This window comes from Trachurus trachurus, assembly GCF_905171665.1.
Source record: "Trachurus trachurus genome assembly, chromosome: 5".
Classification (NCBI taxonomy): Eukaryota; Metazoa; Chordata; class Actinopteri; order Carangiformes; family Carangidae; genus Trachurus; species Trachurus trachurus.
The window spans coordinates 34,665,296-34,677,399 of record NC_139896.1 but is presented as its reverse complement, the minus strand read 5'-3'; the positions used below and the strand labels follow the sequence as shown (position 1 = coordinate 34,677,399).

Here is a 12,104-nt window from a genome sequence, read left to right as displayed (position 1 = left end):
TACATTTTCCCTTATTTAGTTTTCCTTTTTTTTTTTTTTTGAAAGAGAAGAGAGGTCCGTGTTGGCAAGGTTTCTCCATGAGCATCCTTTGCGGCAGTATTCCAGAGGAAAACACAGAGATAGAAGAGAGTTTGGAGTGCTGCATGAATTGTTCTCTGGAAATTGAACATGTGTATTTATATTTGGGATAATAATCCTCTCCACTTGGCCTCAGGTGAAAGTCCTTTGTCATGTTTGATTTGTCCTCTGTTTCTATGTAAAAAGTGCCTCTGTTAAACTTCGTAAAAGTTCCTCACACTGCCCGTGTCGGATAGTTCTTGTTGTATGGTTGGCTTTGGTTGCATAACGCACACTTTGATGCTTCGCCTGGGTCTGCTCAGCAAGTGAAGTCTTCAAAGTTGCCCTGGCCTGGGTGATGAGGTAGCATGTTGCCAGGATACGTTGATGGTGTACGCAGGTTCTCGCAAGGAGCCTGGCAGAGAAATGAAAAAAAGAGAGAGAGAAAAAGCTAAATAAAATAAAAAGCGGCTGGGTAAGATCGAGCGTAGGGGCGGATAACGACAGATGAGAGAAACGATCAGCAGGAGAGGAGGCAGTGAGGTAGAGGGAAGGCAAATGTGCAGGATGGGAGTCATCATATCCAGGATAAAACACATTTGAGAAAACATGAAAGTCATAAAAAAATACCCATAAAAAAAAACACGACAAGAGGCAGAGATAGATTTATAATAAAAACTCAGAGGAAAACTGAAAGTAATGAAGGTGGATAGAAAGAGAGGATGACCGAGTAAGGCAGAGGAGGAGCACATCTTTCCCCGTCTCTCTGCCCGAGCTCTGACTTACAATTAAAGCCAACTGGCTTCATTTACACTTGGAAATAAGTGAGCTGTCACACTTTCCAAAGCTCTAATTCCGGCCTGTCCCTGCCGGTCCTGTCCCCCCAGCTTTGATTAAATTCGAGCCACTTTCCGGCTCGCCCACTCCTCTCTCTCAATTTTCTATCCTTCACATCCCCAATCTCTTCTTCTCCCTTTTCGTGTCTCTCAAGTCTTCTCCTCCCGTGGCTTCCTCCACCTCTAGCTCATCACTCTCTCGTGTGCTCCTCCTCCCCACCACCAACACCATCTCTGCTGTTTCGTCATCCTCCTTCGCTCCTTGCTCCTTCAGACCGGTGGAGACCGGTGGAGACAGAGCAGAGAGTGTGCCCCTGTCAAAGCAATGCAGTCTGACACAGTGAGAGTAGTTAGAAGCAGCCTACTGACATGGCGTTTCACATCATCCAGGCTCAGCACAGCTCCTCGGTCATTGTTGTTGCGGCCTTTGTGTTTCTTCTTCACGCACCGGCACATCTTGTACTTGATCACCTGAAAATAGACAAGGACACCCATTACTAACCTTATGGGGATGAAAACGCAGTGTTCAGTTTTTTTGTTCTGTTTCTATAGAACATTGAAACTGCTCTTTTCTTTTGTGCCTTGCATCATTCACGCGTATAAACTTTGAAGGATGAGGCAAACAGAAATTCAAATTAGACTGATCTAATGTCTGTGTGAATGTTTCAGGTACTGCTTTTCACTCACACATGTTTCGCAAGCTTGAAGCAAGGACACATACAAAAAGAAAACTCTCTCCATTGCTCACAGAGGAGAAAACAAAGAGAAACCATGCAACATAGAGTGGGTCTAATGAGAACGGACAGACACATCCTGACTAATCTAAAATATAATACATCCAAAATGTTAATGTATTCAGCGTCGCTGCTGTTAAGATGTGTGTACGTGTGTATGTGTGTGTGTGTGTCACACCGAGATGGGCTGTGGGGTTGTGAGGGACAGAGCGTTCGTCATGCTCACTAAAACACCTCCTTGTGCAGATGGTAAAATTGTGTGGAAAAACTCAAATTTGTGAGTGCGTAATTCTATAATACAAGGGCAGCACAAATCTCCATAAGAGAATACACTCCAGTGGATGCTTTTTTTTCTATCTAAGTGAGAGGCTGCAGATAATGATGGCAGATATTCCGGAGGGAGATATTTTACCTCATAAAGATAGTCAAAGAGTTCGAGGATGGTGAGGATGCTGGCTCCGATGAAAAGACCCATCTGACCTCCGATGTCCCCTGGATTAGAAAGAAAGAAAGAAATGATACCAAGAGAGACAGAGATCATCCCTGTGTGCATTTATATGAAAAGGCGGTTAGCCCTGACACTGTTTCCCAATCAAAGGTGATAAAGTTAAAGCCCCGGTATGTAACTTATTTGGCTTTTTATCATCAAAAATCAAATATGTCTTTCATAAATACGTATTTCACTGAAGTCGAATCACACCCGCATACAAATGAAAGCTTTCTCGACGCACCGAACCGAGGCGGCCATGTTGCATCGCCATTTTTTACGTTCAGTGGCAGCATGACCGTAGGTAACCATAGAAACTCAGCGGAGCTGTCGGCTCGGGGAAAAAGTTTTCCAGGTAGCGCCTGTTAAAGGGATAGTTCACCCAAAATTGAAATTTCACTCATTATCTACTCCCCCTCATGTGGACTAAGGGCTGGGAGAAGTTTCAGAGTCCTCCGTGGCTTCTCTGAGTTACAGGGGGTCTCGGCGTAGCAGTGCATGTCCATATAACGGTTGCAAATGGATACCAACTGTCTTCGTAACAAAAAGACACACCAAAAAACATCCAAATACCTCCATGCTGCTCGTATGTAATGTCCATATTGTATTGAAGCCCCGAAATTATTTATTAATTATTATTAATTAAATAAGTCTATATTTCAAGCTTGTTGTGTAGTGGAAGCTCCTCTTCCCGGTTCGTCAAATTTGGACGAACTGGGAAGAGGACAGACCCTGGTTCGTCCAAATTTGACGAACCGGGAAGAGGAGCTTCCACTACACAACAAGCTTGAAATATAGACTTGTTAAAAATTTTTCGGGACAATTTCGCATTTCGAGGCTTCAATACAAGACGGACATTACGAGCAGCATGGAGGTATTTGGATGTTTTTTGGTGTGTCTTTTTGTTACGAAGACAGTTGGTATCTATTTGCAACCGTCATATGGACATGCACTGCTACGCCGAGACCCCCTGTAACTCAGAGAAGCCACGGAGGCCTCTGAAACTTCAATTTTGGGTGAACTATCCCTTTAAAACTGTCACCACTGTGTAGTGTGAGGAAGGACGGAGGCACTGGTGTTGCATTCAGGTGCAGTCAGGCAGACGGCCGTCGGCAAACCAACTGGATGTCATTTTACTCCATGAGAGAAAGACGGTAAAACGTGGGTCAGGTAAACAATACCACATCACCATGACAACATATTGTCACGCCTGTATTGTTTTGCCTCGTGCTGGCGGACCACTTGTTTACATAGACGCTTGTTTATCCTGTTACATGCAGCGTCTGTTGTCTGTCTGACGTCTGCCCCATTTCACGTGAATGCAACATCAAGAATACGTTCTGATATACAACCGCACCGCTAGATGGGGGGAATTCCTACATATTATACCTTTAATAGAAAACAGAAATGTTCACAAAGTGTAGTTGAAAAGCTGAGATAGTTTAAGAGACAGTTGTGTGTCTCCTGGGACGCCAGCACCTATTATAAAATTGCCAGCACTCGCGTTGCTGTCACTTTGGATAAAAAGCATCTGTCACATTGCATACTGCATACCATTCTGTTCCCAAGAACACACTTGACAGCCATTTCCTTACCCAGAAGGCCTGCCAATTCGTAGGCTTTCTTTTGTTCAATGGTCTCGTAGTTCAGCGCTTCGAAGTAGATATCCAGAACCAGAATGTTATCACTGTAAACAGAGAGGGGGAGCGCAAAGACTTAAGTCACATAATCAAACGCCTCAGTTTCCATTTGATAGACTTTCCTTCTTGTGTTTTTATCAGAGAGTCCTCAGGCAGAGAAGACGGCTGGTGAGCCTGCCACTTCCTGCAGATACCAGAGAGAATGCATCAAGTTTAGCAAATAACCTGTCGTCACTAACTAATTTCCCCAAGGTGGGCCTGATCATTGAGGAATACAAGGGAAATGATGACATGTGTTTGATTTTGTACTGTGTTAACGTCTAAACCGCGTGGCTTCAGCTGAAACAAAAAGAATGGGAATTAGTTTAAAGGCCCAGGGCACGACAGACTATTATTTTGATTCCTGAATATCCTCTCTGTGGGCTGAATCAGACTTCACACCCCACTGGAGATGAGATCAAAACCACAAGTCGACTTTGTAGTTTCCTTTTTTTTTTCTTTTTGCTCGCTGCTCTGTTTTATTACTTAAATTTAAGCCAAGACAAGTGATGATCTGTCAGTCGTAAAAAGAAACCCTGATAAATCTCAGGGCCGAATGCAAATCACAGCAGATAATGATGGAGATCTGTTTATCCATTATGTGAACTACGTATTTGATCCTCCCTAAACTTTTAGCCATTTGAACTGTTGATCCATTATGTTGAGCTGCCCCGCTCAGCCACTTATCTGCATCCTTTGACAAACTGCCTTAACATTTATCTAGTTTGACCTTTAATCCAGTATTTTAAGGTAATTGTTCAGAACCTCCCTGCTTTCCTGTTAACTAGCTTCCATGCATACAAACTATGTTATAGCTGACTGGAAATGTGGATATACATTTTTTAATCAAAGTGCAGTTACTTTTTCGCTATCCGCCGAGTATCTCTGCAATCTCTCCACGTATTGGCTGGCAACAAATAGTGACCCCCTGGGGTGCCAGTGGCCCTGGTTGTGAATCACTGAATAGGTGGCTTATGTCTTGTTGTTGCCGACATTCCCGGGCGTTTGCTCTCTGATTTGTAGGCCCATATGGTGGCGGTGTCATCTTGCAAGCTTGAATGATGTTTCCTTGCTGTCAGGTGTTCTTATTGTGAGTAAGTAACCCACCATGTATCTGATCAGAGCAACAATCCACAGAGCATGACGCTGTGTGGAGTTGTAGTTCCCAGCTGAAAGACACTTCACTGTCCAAGTCTTCAGTTTTACACCACTAAACACAGTGCAGCCCAGATACCAGAACACTTCCAGCTAATGTTCATCAGACTGACATCGCTTGGAAATATGGCCAGTCAAAAAAAAAAAATGAACTGGATGGACTCACATCTATCCAGAGGGAATTGAAGAAAACTTTCAGAGCAGAGAAGTGAAAGGTTTTTTGCAGCAGCCTGACTACATATGGTGTAATTATCTTGTCTTCAACAGCTCTGCTGGGAATGATAGATAAAAGATTCAACTATTATTGTACCCTCTCCTCATTTCCTTGAACTACTTTTGATCTTTTCAGTACATTTGGCAAAGAAACACTCAATACTTGGCTGATTAATCAAGTTAAGCTCTGAATGGAAGCTTCTCTTTCTATTTCCACATCTCAATGAGGAAAATCCAGGTTTGAGAAAGTGAACTAGTTACAACTATGCAGCTTTCAAGATATTTGCCTCAGAGAAAATCTATCTCGAGCCGCTCTAATTACATTATACGAGAAATAAAGGATATTTTTCTTATTCATGTTGGTAACTGACATTTGTGATGTGACCTTGTACAAAGACATTTGCAAAGCAACTTTAATAGTGTTTTTGTATCACAGTGATTTAATCCAATTAGAGCAATAAACATTCGATTTTAGTCGTGGTCCCTCATAACAAACACCGCAAGCTCTGTTTGAAAATTGTCATGACTGTGGGGGTGAACAGTGATACAGGAAGGAGTCTGTCATACACAAAGACACTATACAGTATATAACCCAAAGTACATTTCATGTTTTATTATCAATTTTATGATTTGTTTTAAGGCTGCACTTGGAATGCAAACAATTTCTGACAAGGTCTTTCAAATGGATGATGATAAAAACTCTGAGCTGTGCTTGAGTAGGGAAGTGTTTTTTGTGGCATATATTAGTACATGCAGGTGCATTTAGAAAAAAGGGGAATTATTATCACAGTGTTGTGGTTGTGTGTCTCTGCCAACCAGGTCAAGTTGCAGGAAATATGGCCACAATCTCACCCTCTAGACTCAGAGCACTGAATAATGGCCAGAGGTGCTTTTTCAGAACATTATGATGTCACAGTGAAGTTGACCTCTGACCACTGGCACATAAATGTCATCACTGCAGACATTTGTGTTACATTATGTCATAACTAGTGTATGAATTCTTGAGTTATGGCTGAAAAGGTGTTTTGTGAGTCATCTCAACAGCACCACAAGCTACACCGTCTGAGGCTATTGGTAAACTGAATCATTTCACCACTTTTGGCAAAAACATTATAACCACTATAAAATAGGATTTATTGCAGGACTGTCTAAGCCAGATGTACCTTATTAATATGGGAAACGCAAAGTCATGAAAAAAACTATTAAAACGGATGCTGATTACAACAAACATCAGACAAAACAACTCTCAATTCTCTACAATTTGGGTACATTTAGTCTCAAAACATCACTTAATGAAATGCAAAAAAAGTCTTGATCTCATCCTGGGTTAAATAAGACATCAAAGTGAAACTTACGCTATGTACTGCTCCGTCTTGTTGAATTTCTTGGCAAGATACTTGGCTGATGCTTTGCTGGGTATCTTGACAAAGGACATCTCTTTGCCGTAGCGTGTCAAGTTGCACGGCGTCTCGCACACGCAGTATTCATTATCCCTCTCGACAAGGAAGTCTAAAAAAATGAAGTCGACAGAGATAGAGAGAGGGGGGGGGGGGGGGAGAAGAGAGAGAATCAGAGAAGGACAGACTGAAAGAAAGAAGACAGGCAGACAGATATACTTGTCATCACCCCAGGATGACAAACACGGTGCCGGGGGAGTGAAAACCGTCAAAGAAAACTTGTGAAAAGACGCCGTGAGGAGAGACGTCCAGAGACCCTCATGAGAAATACAAAAGACAGAAGACGCGCCGACAGGGATGGAGAAACAACAGCGGCCGAGGCCACGGGCAAACACATGAGACAGTGTCATGAAAGAGCCAGAGATTACAAGTCAATAAGTAAACAAGCAGCAACAGACATGAAAGGTATCAGTCGATGGAGAGACAGGAGTGTGAAAAGGCCTGAGGTTTACTATTTGAGAATGGCTACCATCAAGCTGAAGGAACACTATTATCTGTTATCAGCCTGGATCAGGAGCCCTGAACAGTGGGAAATACACAATGAAAAGTGTATAACACACACACACACACACACACACACACATAGATAGATACACACACAGGCGAGCAGCATGCTGGGTTATCTCCTTACCCAAGGCAGGATCTGCACACTCTTTGTACTGCTCTGGGGTGCAATATGGGGCATCTCCTGAGGACAAGCAGAGGAAACACAATGTTTCACGGTCTGAACACCACAAGAAGAGGCTTTGAGAGACGCACAAAGGATGATGAGATCTGGGCTTGTAATTCATTTCATCTCTGACTGTCATTACTGTCCTGTGTATGCCGCTTTCCCTCTGACTGGATATTTGTTACAAACTTGATCACATCTCGTGATTTATTTCAATAACTTTATTGCACTTGCGCTGCCTGTCATCATCAGTGTCTGTCGGCCTCTCCATCTTTCTTTCTTTCTCCCACTGGCCGATGAGCCATCCCAAAAATCATGTCCTATAGATGTCAGGGAAATTATATCCAAGCTGCAATTATTCACTCCATTTTGGTTCATACTCTTTCAAAACCATTTTAATGACAGAAGAGATAGGAGGAGATGGATAGGCGCAGAGGGAAGAGGATTTCAACAGGGGAGTCCTCTGTAGTCTTACATTAATCAACTGCACAATCACTTTAAGATAGCAGCTCATCCTGACCATCACACAGACAGATCTGTCTGGCTCTCTATATGCAAACATGCTGCTGAAAGTGACCGTGACGGAAGAGAGAGAGAGACATTAAAGGGATAGTTCAACATTTTGGCAAATTGGCCCATTGCCATAATCGCTATAGTCATAGCAGTAGGTTCGTTACCTTTAATTGTCTGTGTAAGCTATTTTTAGAACGGTGGAGCAGAGCCGTGAGCTGCTCAGAGCTAAGCTACGGAGGCTGATGGAATTTCTTGGTTTCCCTCATCAAACTCATCAAATACAAAATCCCAAAACTCCAAAACGCTTTCGTGGACAAGTTGTGAGCTGCACATTCACCACGGTATGAGATAATAACGGAACGTTACGAAACGGAGCCGTTTTAGAGGTAAATACAGAGTCTTTTTTGCTGAAAAACTGTCCCTGAACGCAACGCGCATCAGCGGTTTTGCATGAATTTACCTCTAAAACAGCTCTGTCTCGTAACGTTCCGTTATTATCTCATAGCGTGGTGAATGTGCAGGTCACAACTTGTCCACGACAGCGTTTTGGAGTTGTTGGATTGTGTATTTGATGAGATTGATGAGGGAAACCAAGAAATTCCTTTAGCCTCCAGCTCTGAGCAGCTTGCTGCTCCGCTCCGCCGTTCTAAAAACAGCTTACACCGACAATTAAAGGTAACGAACCTACTGCTATGACTATAGCGATTATGGAGATGGGCCAATTTGCAAAAATGTTGAACTATCCCTTTAACAGTTATTGGACAGGAGAGCGAGGGGTAACTGAGGCCAGATCCCAATGTTTCCCACCGAGCCAAACTCCTTTTCAATTCGCCGTCTCAGATACTACACAGTGATTAAATGTAGGAGGAAGACGGCAAATGCCAGCTGTAATCACTGCACAAACACAAAGTGAAAATAGTTTAGTTTTCCGATTCATTGGAGTGTGAAAGTATTTGATTATCTGCAGTCGCTGGCAAAAAAAAAAAAAAGCTTTGGAGTTGTTTTTCAATTTCACAACAATTTCAAATGACAGGACTTCCACACAAGCACAACAACATGGCACCACACTGTTATCGCTGTGAATCTTTATAAACAGTGGAACATTGCTGCTTGCTTCCTACCGGGCATGTGCACCATCCTGCAGTTGCAGTTCTCCACCAGGTATCGCGTCTCACAGTCGATCCGGCAAGCTGTGATGCTGTACGTGTTGAAGAAGTCCGAGTCCATCGGCGTGGCCTTGCAGTCGCCCCACGGTGGAGGAAGGTATGTTAGCTGAGAGAGAGAGAGGGGCAACAGTGCAGAAACACTTGAGTTTTAGATAGAGATGCACCGATCCGACACCCAGATCGGATATCGGCTACGATATTGACCAATTAGCTGGATCGGATATCGGCTGAATGAGGCCGATCCAGCATTCTGATCCAGTCATTTCTTTTCTATTAATATCATACACAGCAATACAGTTACAGCAATCTAGTGTTATTGATTTATTTTTGCTGCTAATGTACACTTTGTTATTTGTTGATAAATAATATTTACCCTCCTTTGTGGGTCAAATTGACCCAATCTGTTCCCTTCCTCCATCCTTCCTTCCTTCCTTCCTTCCTCCCTTCCTTCTTTCCGCAATCTTTTTTCCTTTCCTTCCTTCTTTCCTCCCTTCTTTCCCTTCGTCCATCCTTCTGCTTCCTTCCTTGACCTAATCTGTTCCCTCCCTCCATCTTTCTTTCCTTCCTTCCTTCCTTCCTTCCTTCCTTCCTTCCTTCCTTCCTTCCTTCCTTCATCCCCTTCATCCTTACTTCTTCCTTACTTTTTGACCCAATTGCCCTGATCTGGTCCCTCTCTTCATCTTTCTTTCCTTCCCTTTCCCTTCCTTCTTTCCACAATCCTTTTTCCATTCCTTCCTTCCTCCTTCCTTCCTTCGTCCCCTTCGTCCTTACTTCTTCCTTTTTGACCCAATTGACCTGATCTGTTCCCTCCCTCCTTCCTTCCTTCCTTCCTTCCTTCCTTCCTTCCTTCCTTCCTTCCTTCCTTCCTTCCTTCCTTCCTTCATCCCCTTCATCCTTACTTCTTCCTTTTTGATCCAATTGACCTGATCTGGTCCCTCCCTCCATCTTTCTTTCCTTCCTTCTTTCCACAATCCTTTTTCCCATTCCTTCTTTCCCTTTGTCCTTACTTCTTCCTTCCTCTTCGACCCAATCTGTTTTTTTAACAAGGCTAAATGTTTATGTTAAGCCTGATGCCTTCACTCACATGGCAAGGTATACAGTTCATTCATTCAACAGTAGTATGGGATCGGTATCAGGTATTGGCCGATACGCTCAGTCCAGGTATCTGTATCGGACTGGATCGGAAAAAACTGGATCGGTGCATCTCTAGTTTTAGAGCACACTGTATGTTGAACATCCCAGACTGTATCAGCGCCGCAGCTGCTTGACCTTACACTCTCTGTCAACGCCACGATAAACTCCTTCCTTACCCCCTCTATATGAGAAGCAATTAGACATTTAATGCATTTGGGCACAGAAAGTGAAACTCCTTCTTACCCCACGGTGAATACGTTGTGTGTATAATGGTGCTTTTTGTGGGAGCCGGTCTCCTATACGCCTACTTTCCCCCTCTGTGCTTTCATTGTACTGCCCACTCCTCATGCAGGAACTGAATAGTATCAGCTGCGTAGTGGAGCTGGGATGTTGTAAAGAGTTTCACAGTGAACAGCTCTGCCGCAGGGAAAAGCGCTGTTCCATGTTCCTTGTGTTTTTGATCCACAAATAGACGCTTCTATCACTCTGAGAAAAGTGCTAAATGCAGACACATAGCGATTTCTGAAGACTCAGGAAAAGCTTCGCCCCCTCAGGCTTTTCCATGCTGATCTCTGACCCCCTCTTATCCCTGGCCTTGTCTTATCTCGTCCTCCCTGTTAATCTTTTGCACAGCTCTGTGTGCACTCAAGTCAATAATACTGTATATACTGAAGAATCTGCTTTAGAACTGTAACTGTAAGCACATTTTACAGTTAATATACTAAAACCCACACAAGGCAAATATAGTTTTTCATTCTTATACTTTGTATTTTATCTTTGATTTTTTTTATCCTTTATATATCTTTCTCTGAGCCACATTTTTATTTTTCCTCTGATTATTCAAAAACATACACACCTCCTGCTTGGAAGCAAACCCCAGAGAAGCTAGTGTAAACTTGTGAAGTTGCTTCTATACTTCTCATCTAAAAACAGCTCAAATCACTCTGGCAGACTGCATTTTGCAATTTGCATATTGTAAATTAAAATATTAGGCCCGTTCATTTACATTTCAGATGCCTTTGAAAGAAAAAGATGGGCAAAATTTGCTGCATTAAAAATGAAGGAGGAATCTATAAAGACAGCCTGTGTGTTTTGGTCTCATCGGCTCAGACGGTGCATCGCTGAGTGCTCACACAGCAATAAATTAAAGGCCACTGTTGTGATTTAGGGACCTGCGTTTTACAATTTGTACTCAAGTGCAAGAGGCAGCCATGTGTGACGTGCGCTGGATTTGCTTACTAATAACCTATGGTGATGGTCAACAGGTACATAAGGTATTCACACACACTGACTACACACGGTGGAAAAAGCACCTCGGGAAAACCACAAAATTCAAATCTTATTATAATGACTCCACATGAAGGACCTTTTCCAAAGTCAAACAGACCATAAAAGCCATCAGAGCCGGGTAAAATGTCATAATCAATAATAGGTGCTTGTGTATTTATCCACCTCATCACATGGATTAGACCGACTGGAGGAGCCACATGACCTGGTAATGGCTCCCACATGCTCGCTGATCTGCTAAAGCACCTTGTGGCAACATCGCTCCCCGCTGCTTAAAGGACAATTCCGGGCAAATTGAACTCCTGGCTGTATTTTCCTATCATTTTAGGTCTAAAAGAAGGAATCTGAAGATTTTCAGTTTAATTGCTCCTGTTTTGCGGTAGTTGTGTCTGTCCCCGCATCGCCACGGCAGCAATGAATGGGAGCGGATGCAAGTTCCACTGCTTAGGCTGTTTACATCCCTCAAAGCTGTATTTTTTTTCCACAGACAGCGTCAGATGGAGACTCAAACATGCACCCAGAAGTTTATTTACTTCAAGCAAGCCGACATGTTTGTAAAACTAGATCTGTTGTGGGATGTGTGCAATATGTGTTATGTTATGGGATGTGTGCAATATGTGTTACGTTATGGAATATGTGCTATGTTATGGGATATGTGCAATGCTGTTGGATTGATATGGCTGAGGTGTATTGTTCTTTTTGTTTTCTTGTTTTTG

General features: G+C 42.9%; 1 protein-coding gene across 2 annotated transcripts in view; it reads right to left on the bottom strand.

Moving 5' to 3' along the window:
• Positions 1–327: 327 nt before the first annotated feature.
• asic1b (acid-sensing (proton-gated) ion channel 1b) overlaps positions 328–12,104 on the bottom strand; it is a gene marked incomplete at its 5' end in the record, with an annotated part of 192,628 nt that continues 180,851 nt past the window's right edge. For both annotated transcript variants that reach the window (XM_083971731.1, XM_083971730.1), the window contains 7 exons: positions 328–472; positions 1,263–1,364; positions 2,040–2,119; positions 3,710–3,801; positions 6,517–6,670; positions 7,250–7,306; positions 8,923–9,073. In XM_083971731.1, the coding sequence (XP_083827857.1) occupies positions 377–472; positions 1,263–1,364; positions 2,040–2,119; positions 3,710–3,801; positions 6,517–6,670; positions 7,250–7,306; positions 8,923–9,073 (732 nt within the window). In that variant the 3' untranslated portion in view covers positions 328–376. The remainder of the gene's footprint in view (positions 473–1,262; positions 1,365–2,039; positions 2,120–3,709; positions 3,802–6,516; positions 6,671–7,249; positions 7,307–8,922; positions 9,074–12,104) is intronic.